Genomic DNA, 14,428 nt, shown 5'->3' on the forward strand with positions numbered 1-14,428 from the left:
AGGAGCTTAAAAAGTCTGAATGAAAGTCAATACGAGCAAAAGAAGTCCTCAGAGTCCTCATCGCAGAGCCGGCAGGACTAACCTTAAGGCACAGCTCCATCCCACTGCCAGTGGAGGTGCTCCACCTGCTCTGCAGCAGCAGGACATCGTCGGCGTGATGTACTGGGACAGATTCCGTCTTCATGGTGCTCCAGCGCTGTCAGGCTCTCGGCCCAGTCCTCCAGGGCAGTCCTGTTCTCCTCTGCATACCATACACAAACAACAAGCACCGGCCACAACAAACCGTCAGAAGACCCCCCCAAGACAGCTTTCTCTTCCCACGCCTACTCCCTAATGTCTCACTCTCTCTCTCTCTCTGTCCGGTTCGCCCCTTTCTCCTCTTCTCTCTCAGTCCCTTCACTCTTTTTTTTCCTCTCTGTTCACCACCGCCCCAGAGTGATTAAGGGCCAGGCTGCATGGACAAGCCCGGGGAAGGGGGAGGGAGGGGAGACGTAGAGGGGGGAGGGGATTGAGCAGGGGTGGAGGATGAGATGGGGCCAGAGAGGATGAACTGAACCAAACCTGTTTCGAAAACTTGACTTTGCTCTCCTGGAATCATCAAGAGTTTTCACCGACTACTGGTGAAGATCCGCACTGTCCCTAGTCCGACAGTTCCATGTCCACATGCACCTAGGTCCTACCTGTTCTCCTGCTGACAGACTGTTTTCCTATGCCTACACTGTTCCCTATCCGATGTTCCTCATGACTACACTGTTCCCCTCATTGTCCGACACTGTTTCCTCATGTCCGGGCAAATGTGTTTCTAGGCTGACATGTGCCCTATCTCTGAACATGTTTCTAGTCCTACACTGTTTCCTCGCCGTGCCCTCGATGTCTGATACTGTTCCCTCATGTCCTGACACGTTTGCCTCATGTCCTGACACTGTTTCTCCTGTCGACCATTCCTCTGTCCTGACACTTGTTCCCTCATGTCCTGACACTGTTTCCTCATGTCCTGACACTGTTTCCCCACTCATGTCCTGACATGCTCTGGTCTCACTTCTCTCATGTCTTACATGTTTCCTCATGTCCTGACACTGTTCCTCATGTCCTGACACTGTCCCTCTGTCCTGACACTGTTTCCCTATGTCACTGGACACTGTTTCCCCTCATGGCCGGAACACTGTTTCCCTCTTCTTCCTGGAATTGTTTCCTCAGTCACACTGTTTCCTCCACTGTCTTTACACCTGTTTACCCTCACCATGTCCATGACCTAACTGTTACTACATGTACTGACACTGTTCTATGGTCCGACACTGTTCCCTCATGTCATCTGACACTGTTTTCCTTCATGTCCCTGAAACTGTTCCCCTCAGTGCCTGACACTGTTTCCTTGCGATGTTTACTATGTCTACACTTCCAGTTGACCCTGTTCCTCATGTCTGACACTGTTTCCTCATGTTCCTGACATTTTCCCTCATGTCCTTGACACTGTTCCTGCCTGTCTGACCACTGGTTTCCTCCTGCCTGACACGTTCCTCCATGTCTTTGACACTGTTTTCTGTCCTGAAACTGTCACATGTCCTGACACTGGTTCCCTCGTCTGACCTCCTTATGTCCTAGACCACTTTTCCCTATGTCCTGACACTGTTCCCTTAGGTCCATGACACGTTTTCCTCATTGTACCTGGACACTGTTTTCCTCATGTCCTGACACTTGTTTCCGTTTTAGTCCTGACACTGTCACTTCCTTATGTCCTGACACTGTTTCCCTCATGTCCTGACACTTGCCCTCATGTCCTGACAGACTGTTCCCTCCCCATTCCTGGACCTGTTACTTATGTACTGACACACTGTTCTACTCATGCCTCATGATACTTTCACTCATGTTCCTCAATGTCTTCTCAGTACTGACGCTTTCCTCAGTACTTACAGCTGTTTGTCCTTGCACCTGTTCCTCATGTATTACATGTAAAGGCTTTGTTTTCCCGCCTATGCGTCCTCAGTTAATCGAGGTATTTATCTGTGTCCCTTCGAATGTTAAACTTTAATAAACATAGTTCTCGGACTTTCCTCCTGATTGTTAATTCTATGACAAGTGGCGTGAATGAAGCTGCTGATGTAGATTAACAATTGAGTCATTGTGGTCATTAATTTAAAAGAATGCTCGGTCATAAGGCAAATCCTCTGTAAAATGCCAACACTGACGTGAAGGGAGTAGTTTAACATTCACTTCTTCTTCACGTCACAAAAAAAATGCACAATGAACCGGCAAGTCAGGAGATGGTTAACTTAAGACAGCCCTGGCTCGTCTAAAAGTAACTAAATCTTGCCTGAAAGGAAATCCTTCCGTGGACATATAGTAAACAGTAACTTAAGAAATAAAATACATGTATAGGTATTAAATATTAACGTGTATAAGAAGTAAAAGCTAAACCCGGTGGCAGAACAAACAACCGTAAAAAGTAGAAAGGACTCAAGTAAAGTTGTGTAAAGTAGTTTTGGTGATATTGAAGAGTGACCTAACCTTACCCTACCCTAGCACCCTCTTAAACAGATAGTGAATGTTATATCCTTTCTTATTACCATCAGGACTATCAGAATGATTTCCTGTGGAGTTGTGAAGGAGTCCACTTTAGTATTGACCTTCATATTTAAACTCACAGCAAGAAAAGTAAAAAAAAAACACTCATTCAAATCGGAGGCAGTGTTCCTCTAATAACAAAAAAAAAATAATTCAATTCATTAAATTTACTTAATGTAGCACCACAGTCTATAACCAAACAGTTTAATTTCATGACACTCAGTGGATCTTTTAAACTAAAAAAACAGTCCGCCCTTTGTTTTAATTATTAACATAATCACCTCTAAAAATGCTAAAAGCAAAGATGGTGAAAAATCACGATCAGAATTCATATTTTCAAATGCATCTGCTCTGAAGTTTTCTTTGTTTTCACTTTTGTCTGCCTCGTGTTTTTTTGATTTTAAACTACAAGTGCAGCACATAACTTCCGCTTAGATACCTGACTTTTCCCAAAAAACTTTAGATAATTTTGTTGTTAGTGAATATAAATAAAAATAATTCTTAGGCCGTGTTCCTGACTGCTTCAGACCTACGACAAAAAGTAAAACAGATCCAGACTCATCTGAAGGCTGATGAAGACAACAAAGTCAAAATGTATTTTTATTGACCATCACGACTTATTTCATCTTAAGTTAAGCTCCACCCACTGGGGTTAACTCAGCCATAGAAGATTACTGCTGTCTCCTAGTGTGCTCTGTGTCTCCATGGATGTGTTTAAATAAAATGAAGGTGGACCTTCCTTCGTAATATGTTGGTGTGTACTTGTTGAACTTCTGTCTTCCCTCCAGCTCATCGCACTCTCTGGCAATCGACTGTTCAGTCTGCGTCTTCACATCCTTCCGCTGCAAGCATGCTGTCTTCTAGTCCGGCCATCGAAGCGCTCCCCAGTTCTGAGACACAATGAAGAAGTCTTAATCACAACACTGAATCTTTTTAAAAAGCGTCATTAACCCTTTTTGTCGTGGACTATCACTAAACGTGTCCACCTGTCGTTAATTAGAGCAGATTGGATTAAGTCTTGCCGCTCCAGGTAAACAAAAACCCGTCAAGAGGAGAACGGGACAGGATGAGGACCTTAGGGTTCAGATCTGTTGTCATAGCGGGACAGGCGTCTGTCCAGGCTGAAGAAACAAAACACAGCTCTGCCGTCAGAATCTTGTGTCGACGTCGAGCTGGCAACAGAGAAGGACACTGAGGTGTTACCTGCAATTTGTGAATTTTTTTTCATCTTTTACAAAACACTGAAAGTTTCTTTGTGCCTGGAAACAATTACAATGACTAACACATCCTATTTTACTGGTGTCAAGTAAATAAAATATTATGCACAAACTATATAAACTCAAGCACTTCAATGCCTGTGTCTGACTCCTTCTAATGTGTGGAAACCATGACTGAAGGCTCCAGACTCTCAAGGTTGGAACTTCTGACAGGAACCGAACAAGATGAGAGAACCGTGTCACAAATGTGACCACAATTAGAAAATATAATCTGATAGATTCTGATAGAAGTGATCGCGAAACAGGAGGCCAGCCCACAGAGGCTTTGTGTATTGTCTCAGTGGAGCGCGACAGTGCAGGACTCTCACTGCCGGACACGGTGACTCGACAATGGGTTTTCTAAAATCACATTGATTTTTGTATATCCGTACAATCTGAGCCACCAGTTTCAGTGACCAGAGGGCTGGGTTTAGTTTCAAGAACTGAAACCTTCAAACACCAAGAAGATCACAATTCACAGAGCACATAAGGTCATATCTGTTCAGGATTACATTTATTCTACGTTAAAAAGACGTTCAGATTCCACGAGCTGCTGCTAATATTCTGTAAACACTCTTTTCTGGAAATAAACAGATGTGTTTCTGCTCTCTGTGTGCGAGCGCTGACTGCTTACAGACGTTTTCCTAATTTCCTTGAGGAATTTCAGAGATGATTGTTGACGATGCTCATTCTATATGCTGAAGACAAAGCAAAACATCAGTTTAGATTTTTACTGCCTGTCTCAGCTAATTAATCACTGAAACAAATGGATATATGTCCAGAATTTTATGGAAAATGACAATCACAAACATGCCTGGATGCCAAAACATGTCTTGTCTTGTCCAACCAACTGTCAAAAAAAACTCAATTTACAGTGACATGGAAGCAGAGAAAAGCAGCTACACATTTGTAAGAGAACTTTTTCCACTCATTCTGCCTTGACAAAGCAGACTATTCAAATCCACACACCCCTACACACCACCTTAGAGTGTTGAGAACATTGGGAGACTGAGCTCAAACTGACTTGCATTGAAAATAAAACCAATGAGATGTCCCTGAAGGCACCCACAAGCGAGCCGCAAGAACTCGACAGGGAGAGACTAGAGTACCTGACGATGGCCGGCGTGAGCGCCATCCTCCGGCCCAGCAGGCTGTGGAGGTTGTCCCACTCCTCCTGCAGGGGTCCCAAATCCGTCTGCAGCTGATTCTGGGTCTCCTCGTCCCCATGGAGAAAAGCTGCGGCCGACGTCAAGAGTGTGGATGAAGCTGCACTGGTACCCTCTGGAAAACAGCTCTGTGTGCTGAGGAGCAAATGAAGGGCAGGAAGAGTTAAAGGTGACTTAAAAAAGGAAAAGAGAGGAGAAGGGAGGATGATGCCGATGGTAGGGTTTAACTTTCTTTATTAAGCAGCTTTATCTCCAAATAATTCAACTCTCATCTTTTCTTTTCATGGTGATAAAGGGCTTAGAAAGGATCTGAATGGAAAGCGTCTCCTCGTTCCTTTTGTCTGTTTTCTGATGTAAATGTCATCAGCAGTGGTCGTTTGCTGCTCTTAAATCAGCCGTTTGTTTCTGCCTGTGTCAAAGACTGATCTTAACTGACAACAACCGTTTGATAAATCTACTCTAAGCACTCCCCATAGATACTCCATTTGTCAGGCATACATAAACGTATTAGCCAGTCCTGGGTGGGTTGTGTTTTTTAATCTCAGGCTGTAAAACCCTCTCCTGTTTATCTTTTTTTTTTTTGCATTGGAACACAAAAAACTCCAAAAATGTGTGGACAAATTTATGGCACCTTTTCAAAATCTTCAGAAATAATAGTATTTTGAAGCATGTGATGCTCCTATAATTTGTGATTAAACTCGGTAGCAATTAACAGGTGCGGGCGATATAGAAATCACACTACAAACAGTAAAGTAAAGTTGGAAAGTTGCCTCAATTTGTGTGGTGTGTCCGTGTGGAACCACACTGAGCAAGAGAGTTTCTAAGGATTTGAGAATTTTTGGAGAAGGATAGAGATCTCAAAAGCCCTCTTCTTCAGAGGACTCATGTTCCTGTATCCACTGAGTGCAACATTGTGAAGAAGTTTGTGTTTGAATAATGGATCAGAACCTCAAAATCACTTCCAAACAACACTGCATTACCTATTACAATGGAATAATAAGGGACACTACTAAAGTCTGTTGGAAAGATGAGACTTTTGGTAAAGAACCTCTTTCTTCTGTTTCATAAAATGAAATGAAATGGTGAGGTTCACTGATGTTTGGAGGTTGACTTGCTGCTTCAGGCACTGGATGTCTTGACTGTGGGTGCAGGGCGTTATGAAAATCTGAAGAATCTCTGGGGCGCAATGTACAGTAGCCCAGTGTCAGAAAGCTGGAGCTCTCCATCAGAGGACATGGGTTTAAAGCTGGACAACGCAACCCAAAAATACTTCAGAAATGGTTTGATAAAAACACGGAGAGTTCTGAAGTGGCCAGCAATAAGTCCAGCCCATAGAGCACCTGTGGAGGGATCTCAGAACAGCATTTCTGAGAAGGAAGCCATCAAATCGAAAGATGGAGCCACTTCAAGAGAGGAGTGGTCCAAAACTTCAACTCAGAGGTGAAGATTTTCCGTTTATTTTTCCAAAGTGGTGTGCTACCAAAATATTAAGTCGAGGTGCCAATAATTTTGTCCGGTCCATTTTTGGAGTTTTGTGTGGAACATCTTCATTTTTTTCTTTGCTTTTTTGTGTTGTTCCAATGCAAACAAAAGAAACACACATGAGAATACCAAAGCATTGGAATTGTTTTGGTGTCAATATTTGTGGTATTTTGGCCATGACTGTACTTCATCAAGTGCAATGAGAGTTTGTCAAAAGTCAGTTTTTAAGTTCTTTAGTTTCCACTAACTCTCTCAAAGATGTAGAGCATTCCCAGATTTTCCCTGTCTGGAATTCCCTGAATGCAGCCTTGTGCGCTCACCTGGAGGTCCTGGAGGGAGCGTCGTAGCTGTGCAGGCTGCAGCAGGCCGGTCCGGGGGGAAGGAGGGTCGGCGTGTCCGACAGGAACCTCGTAGCTTCTTCAGGCTGCGGCTGTACAGATGCCAGTTGTTTCACCACAGCCCTTCCACCAGGGAGCGCCGCTGGTCTGCCCGCTGCACTGCCCCCTGCCAGTGCTCCCTGAGCTGGGCGAGCTTCAGGATGAAGTCACTCCTGGATAACATCAAATAGTTTTGACAGAGACTTTTGACGGAAAGGCCACTAAGACAATTTATTAGCTTCAAAGTTGATCAATTCAAAACATGATTTAAAGACATTGAGCTAGCAATGAAACAACAGAGGATCAGCGGGTCACACCGGGGTCATGTGGTGCTGTGTCTGTGTGTGCTGAATGTAACACTGTGAAATTTACGCGGCTCTCATTCGCCTTCTAGGTCTCACAACACCCGCTGTCTCTCAAAACTCGGACACAAAACTATTAAACCTCTTTGTGTCTCTGTTTTGCAGTGTAAACTGTGAGCCAGACTCAGACTTAAAACCGGCACATGAAAGAAAGAACGTTCTAAAAACAGGCACTGCTTTTTTTGGGCGGACACCCCTGCAGCTTGCACCACTGCAGTAAAAATGGACATTCCACTCAAATAAATGGAAAAAGCGGTGTTGTTTGCTGTAGCGTCGGATCCTGTTTGAATGCAGCATTAGCATGTTTGGTGACTGAAGAAGCTCAAGCTTTGTGACTGCGTGTAAAGAGAGTCACTCCTCTGTGTGAAACATTGATTCATACCAAATCCAGTGCTCTGCGGTAAAAACAGGTTTTTCCATTCATTTGAACGGAGGTACAGACTGCATGGTTTGCAGAAAAAAACACAGCGACCTTTGGCCAGGAATAAGAGTCTGGCGTGAAATGATGTTGTTCCAATCAAAATGAAATGACTTCGTGGGATAAAAAACCTTTCATGCAGCCACAAAGTTTTGAAAAATGACTTTTGTTTTGTTTTTAAAAGATCAATGGGGATATGGTCAGACGCAGAGTGAGAAAAACAATTTTTTATGTATTACATAAAGGCACTTCCATAAAGTACAACTGAGGATTCTCCCCTTTCCTCTGAAACCTCTGGAATCTCAGAAGACAGAGAAGATCTGCACAAAAATCCATCCAGGAGTCAAAATATTTCACTCTGGATTGAACCATTGGGCCAGCTTTGGTCCAAAACATAGCCACACTGCTTGCTTGACTAAAAACAGATAAAGAGGTAAAGCAGCTGCTTCGTACCTGTCCTCCCCCTCTCCTTTCTGCAGCAGGATGAAGAGCTCAGTGATGACTGAATGGAGGACTGGGTGACCGATGGACAGCTCTGCCTGAAACCGCTGAAACACCAGAAGGGGCCAGGATACAATACGTGGTGTGTGTGTGTGGGTGTTCATGGTGTTTCAGTGAAGTCTGTCATGACAGTGTTAATCACCTTGTGCGTACAAGCTGCTGTCTGAGGCCGATGTAAGAGCCGGCCACGTCTACAGCCAGGCTGTCCTCCATCCTCTGCAGGAAAGACATCCAGCTCTCACACTTCTGCTCAAAACTCTGCCGCTCAGCGCCTCCGTCTGCAGCTCACTGCACATCAAAACACAAACAGAATGACACCAAGATCTCTTCATCTGAAATCTACAACCTATATTTCATGTAGATTGACTGATCATCGACTTAAACTATGAATTTTTACATTAATGGTTTTTGGAGAGGAAAAATAGACTTAATGCTTCATTTTCTACAAAATTCACTGTCACTCATTGAATCAAACATTGAGTTTTTGTGAACCTTTACATCTCTTTTTTAGCCAGTTTCACCAGTTAACCTGTTAAGTGACGTGTTTGGTCGGTGGGAGGAAGCCGTAGTACCTCCTCTGTTTGAACGAGGAACTTTCTTTATTAATAATTTGGTGCAAAAAATACAAACAAATCCTCATTCCAAAATATCATTGATCCTGACTGGATGATTTTTAAAAGTGTAAATGGAAATATAAAAATTAAACTGCTTGTCCTAGTTGAATTTCCATCTGCTGATGAAGATCAAGCGATATAAATGAATGATTTCAGAGTATTTGTGGCCCATCAACAGCATTTTCTTTAATAAATGTGAAGATATCAGATATCAGAGCTGAAAACATTAGTCAATGAAAAAAAGGCTGCAATAATCAATTCTTTCCATTACTGATTAATCTGTCCATTATTTTCTGGTTTAACGGTTCATTGTTTGGTGACGACAAGTGATGTCTCTGAATGTTTTGTTTTGTCTGACAAACAATCGAAAACCCAAAAATATTCATGTTACAAACGTAGACAAAGCAATTATCTTATTCATGAAGCTTGATGAGAGAATTTTGGTATTTCGATTAACCAAAATGACACAATAGTCATCAGAGGTTGCTGATCAATTTTCTAACCGAAGCTGCAATAATCAGTTGATTAATCTGGGAATCAAAATGTATCAGGTTATTATTTTATAGACTAAACAAATATTCAAATGATTGTAAAAATACATGCATCTATAGTATAATGAAAAGAATGAGGTTTCCATGCAGCAGTTCAGGCAGCTGACAGTATCAGTGTAAGTCTGGCTGTCTCAGCCCTGCTTCATGTCTTCATGTTTTCACATGCAGATCTCGGGTCTGACCTGCAGGCCTCCCAGCTCTGGCGGAGGCGTCGGCCCAGCGGCGGTTGAGGCGTTGCAGGCGGCGTGCCGAAGCGTCACCCAGCGTCAGGCTGCAGCTCAGCTCGTTCAGCACATCCAGGTCAGCAGACAGGCCGCCAGCTCGAGGAGGCCAGACTGCAAACATATGGTGACAGCTCAGATCACAGGGATCACAAGAGTCTGGACTACTGCACACATGACGGCTCACAACCACAAACAGTACACGCTGCACGCGTGTTCTTCTGTCCTAGTTTAGTCCTCTCAACTTCTTTTTAACTTATTGACTCGTGCTCTGTAATTTCTCCTCTCAGGCAGAGACAAAGTATCATTCATCTTTGAAGAGTAAAAACTTTTTTCTTTCAGCTTTGAAAGAAATTTCAGATTCAGTCTATTTACAGAAATCTTTTAATTTTAAATCTTTTAAAACACATTTTGAAGAAGCGGTTTCACAAGACAAAATAAAACAATGAAACCAATGGAAATATGAAAAAAATAAAGACAAATTGCTTCCAGAAAAAATCTCCAAAATAAATATAATCTGCTTCAGAGAAGAAAAACATTCCCAGCTACAACACATTGAACTTAATAAATCCCAGAGATATTTATGTCACTGCAGTCATTCATAAATCTACCGGGTCTGCTGTCCGCTCGTCATCCTGCACACGCCTGCCAAAGCTCCACGTTTCTCTCCAGCGACTCCAAGACGTCTCCAAACTCCTGCAGCCGCTCCAGCTCCTCCACACAAACATAACAAACGTCACATGTCACGCGGCCATCTGTGTCTGCATTTATAGGTCAGTGTGACACTGAGGTGGCAGGTAAACGCAGTGAGAACGTGTCTGTCTGAAGTCTAAAATCTTATATTTGACTTTTTCTTAATGGACTATGAAACTAATAAAATAATAATAGTGTCAGTAAATATCAGTTAGTGATATTCAATGATAAAGAGCAAAGAAATGAGCAGCAGGTCAGAAAAATGCTTCAGTTTGTCACAGCTCACGCTCATTCATTCATGCAGTCGTACCGGCAGTGACCCAGCTCCCTTTCAGCGTGCGGCTCAGCTGCTGGACGCTTCGCCAACAACCTGCTCTCTGATTGGATCAGACAGCAGCTGAAGGTTCCAGGTGGCCAATCAAGTCCTGGAGGCCTCCAGCACCCCCTCTAGGTCAGAGTGCAAAGTGTCCGACCTCTCCAGGAGACTCTGAGACGGACAGGGACAAACAAGGACACAGTAAGGAGATGAACAGGGCTGGACTGGATTCTGTAGCATGTAGTGTTTGCGCTCATATAATTTATTCATGTCATCTTGTGGTTTTGGCTCCTTTAAATTGGATCTGTTTACTTCCTCACCTGAACATCGTGCACCCTGACAGCGATCTGCTCCATGGTGTTCGTCTGCAGGCGCTCTGCTCAGCGCTGACTCAGCGTCTTTCTGCAGCGTCTGCAGCTGCTGGGAGAAAGACGCGGCCAGCCGAGCGTAGACGTCCCAGACCTGCAGGACGCCCCGACCCTCTGGAGCTGCTGCCCAACGATCGGGACACCACAGTCCAACTGGAGGACAAGAGGACGATCGCCTGGTTGACAGTGTGTTCTTTGTGTGTGTGTGTGTGTGTGTGTGTGTGTGATGGAGTCGGTCTCACCTGTCTCTCTGTCGTCCAGCTGCTCCTTGAGGAGGACGGCAGCATCAGGACTGACGCGCTCTGAGGGAGGAGACAATTCGACTCAGCTCGTCCCACTCTGCCTCTGAAGCTTCTGTCTCCTCATGAAGAAGCTGCTTCCAAACACAACAGACAACGTCAGTCACAGGTCCGACATGATAATAACATAATAACATCCACCACACGCACTGCCGGACAGTCAGCAGCAGTCGTACCTGCAGCTTCTCATGCAGGTCTCTGTGCGCCTGCAGGGAGATCTGAGTGCTGCCGTGATACTCGCGAAGTCTGAGACGTTTCTCGCCGCTTCAGCATCATCTGATTCAACCCGCCTCTCACACGGTCCCACAAGCTCGTGGACCTGAACCAGCCTCTGTTTCACTGAGTCATTCTGAGCACACAGGAGAGACAAAATACCAGACAAGGATTCAAGTTAACTCAAACCTTTTGGCAGATAACAGCTCCTACCCAAAAACACCAGAATACATTCTGCATAAATAGTTGTGTGTGTTTCTCTCTCTCAGTAAAGGATGTTGTGGTGGTCATACAGCTAACACAGCACATGTTCCTGAGCACTCCACCTCTCCTGTGACCCTGATGAGGACGACGCTTACAGATGATGGATGTGTCGTTCACCTGTTGTGTGAGAGCTGCGCAGGCCCGATGGATTTATTTGTCTGCAAGATGAAATCACAGCTGCCGCTTTCTCCTCCGACTTTGTCTCTCAGCCTCCTGAAGAGCGGCAGACTTCTGCCGATCTTCTCCTCCAGATCTGACAGACACAGCAAGGAAATAAAAATCTGATTAAGAAGGACGTGCTGCTTCTTGGCCTATGTCTGCACAGCTGAGACATAAATCTTTTGCTGCAGGTCCTTTAATTCATACAGATGTTACAGTGCAGATGTGACCTCTGACCTGACAGGCGTTGACGCTCCTCTGTAGCTCCGTCTGGCAGCTGGGCGTCTGAGCTGAGTCCATCCAGAGGTTCTGATCCGCGATCCAGCTGTTGATCTGCTGCAGTCGGGCCCCCGCTCCGCTCTGCTCCTCAGCTCCTGCCCACCTCCTGGACCTGAACGCCACAAACAACAACAGCATGTTTTATTCTGAAGGATTCAAGAATACTAAAGATCGAAATGATGATCATGTGTCAAAGTAGCTCTGTTTAATTAAAGTGAAAACTGCATTCAGTGTGCACAAATAGAACTGCTATGGCTTCGCTATCATTGTATGTCCAATTTATTTACGATGAATTTATTGTGTTATGAGTCAAACACAACAAATATTATGCATTCTGCCTAAGTGGCAACCTCTGTGGCTGGGAAAAGAAGCCAGTGAGGAAGTGCTAAAAACTGTAATTCCTTGAGCGGCTGGCAGAAGTCAGAAGTACGCTCAAAATCTGTGGCTCTGCCTGCCGCCATGTTCAACGTCCTGTTTTTCAGCAGAGACGGGTTGAATGGGTGCTCAAACAGGCCATTTGTTATAACACCCACCTGTCAATCAAAGCGTCCACACTCTTAATTCTGCATAACTTTAAGCCTTAATATAATTGAACAGGTGAGTTGTATAAAATTCACCCTCAGTACAGTTGTCATGAACGGGAAATTAGCTACAGAGACCAAAACGTTTTTGTACCAGGCTGTAAATATGTTTATTCTGCTGTGAAGTTGGACATTGGAACATGGGGACTTATGGAGACTGACTCACTTCTGGAGCCAGCCTCAAGTGGACGTCTGAGGAACTGCAGTTTTTAGCACTTCTGCACTGGCTTCACTTCACAATGTCAAAAAACAGATCGCTTCGTCTTTGGTGTTTAGTTTGACAGTTACGTATTCTCTTCCTCTTTCAACAGCTGCCGTACCTACAACAAGTAGTGGTCACCAGTTAACATGGTCACTTGTAAAAGCAAAACGCTGATTTGTTTTTTAAATTAACCATAAAGAGTAAGGTTGAAAGCTCCAGAAAACTTGAAGCCAACATGGACGAGGAGTCCTAAAAACAGCTGCTGAGCTGCACAGGTCGCAGCAGACTCCATCTACTGAGGAAGACCGTGTGCTGCAGTTGAGAGTTCCAGAAAAAGCTGATAAGTGGACCTTGATTTGAAACGGTTTGATCACCGGCTGATGTTCTGACCTGAGAGCTGAGGGTTTCCTGCAAACTCATCCACTGATGGTTCAGACGACCCTGTTCGTCTGCAAACTGGTTGTGTTCGTAGCGCCTCCCCTGGCCCTCTTCGGTACTGCACGTTTGTAACAGCTGGTTGACGTAGTCCAGGGTGGCCTGATGGGCCAACATCTCTGCCTGACACTCCTGAGGAAGATGTCACGGATGGAGAACAGAGTCAGCCAGGCAGATATAAACAGACACTTCTTTTTCATGCACTGGTCAGATCTGAGTTCTTTTCCACCTTGCAGTATTTCAGGAGCTGACTCAGGCCACTGCTGGCTGACGACGTTTGGCTGATTGCGCTGCCATGCTCCCCGAGCTGCGACTCAGTGGCCTCCATCCAGGCCTGCAGCTCCAACAGCGCCCCCTGCTGGGTCAACGTCTTCACCCATCGCTGAGGACACAAAAAACACAAGTGGTGACTCTGCTTTGTTCTGTTGAGTGTTTCAGACCTCTGACCTTCAAGAATCCAGTGAGTGATCGCTTTTTGTACAACCAGAATGTTGCTGCGCCTGCTGGGAAACAGTGTCTCCACCTACATCTGAAACTTTGAATCATGTTATTACGCAGTTATAACAGATGTTTCTGGACCTGATGATCCCTCTTCTTGACATTGAATATGTAATTATTTTTGTTTGTACTTCTGTGGACGAGAGATGAGATGAGAAACTAAATTTGGACTTGAAAAGGAGGTAAGTGGGAGGGCAAAAAAAAAAAACATGAGGTGAGGAGGAGAAACGAGAGGGACAGAAAAAAATAAGAACAGCAGGAAGACGAGGCGAGAGGGGATGAAGAGGAGGGAGGCAAAAGAAAAGAGCTGAGAGAAGGTAGGAGGAGGAAGAAGATTGGAACAGACAGACAGACGGATGGATAGACAGACAGGCGAGAATGGTTTCACGCCGATAAGGGTGAGAAGAGTCCTCAGGACAGCACTGTGCTGCACAGCGGGGATGTTTCAAACTAATTGGTGACAGGAAGACTGCAGCGTGCTTTATCATGCTCTGAGCACAGAGTTTAGGTAAAAATTTTGACATTTAGAAAAAAATCAGGACAAAACCCTCCAGTCTGTCTGTCTGTCTGTCACAGTCAGAGCCGAAACTTGGACTGGAAGTTTGTGATCG

General features: G+C 44.6%; 1 protein-coding gene across 4 annotated transcripts in view; it reads right to left on the bottom strand.

Annotated features, from left to right (window-relative positions):
* LOC104929860 (nesprin-2) overlaps window positions 1-14,428 on the bottom strand; it is a 74,715-nt gene that overhangs the window by 45,570 nt on the left and 14,717 nt on the right. For all 4 annotated transcript variants that reach the window (XM_027278706.1, XM_027278704.1, XM_027278703.1 and 1 more), the window contains 2 exons: window positions 13,549-13,701; window positions 13,275-13,451 (listed from right to left, as the gene is read on the bottom strand). In XM_027278706.1, coding sequence (XP_027134507.1) covers window positions 13,275-13,451; window positions 13,549-13,701 — 330 coding nt within the window. The remainder of the gene's footprint in view (window positions 1-13,274; window positions 13,452-13,548; window positions 13,702-14,428) is intronic.

Source organism: Larimichthys crocea, chromosome V (assembly GCF_000972845.2).
Source record: "Larimichthys crocea isolate SSNF chromosome V, L_crocea_2.0, whole genome shotgun sequence".
Classification (NCBI taxonomy): Eukaryota; Metazoa; Chordata; class Actinopteri; family Sciaenidae; genus Larimichthys; species Larimichthys crocea.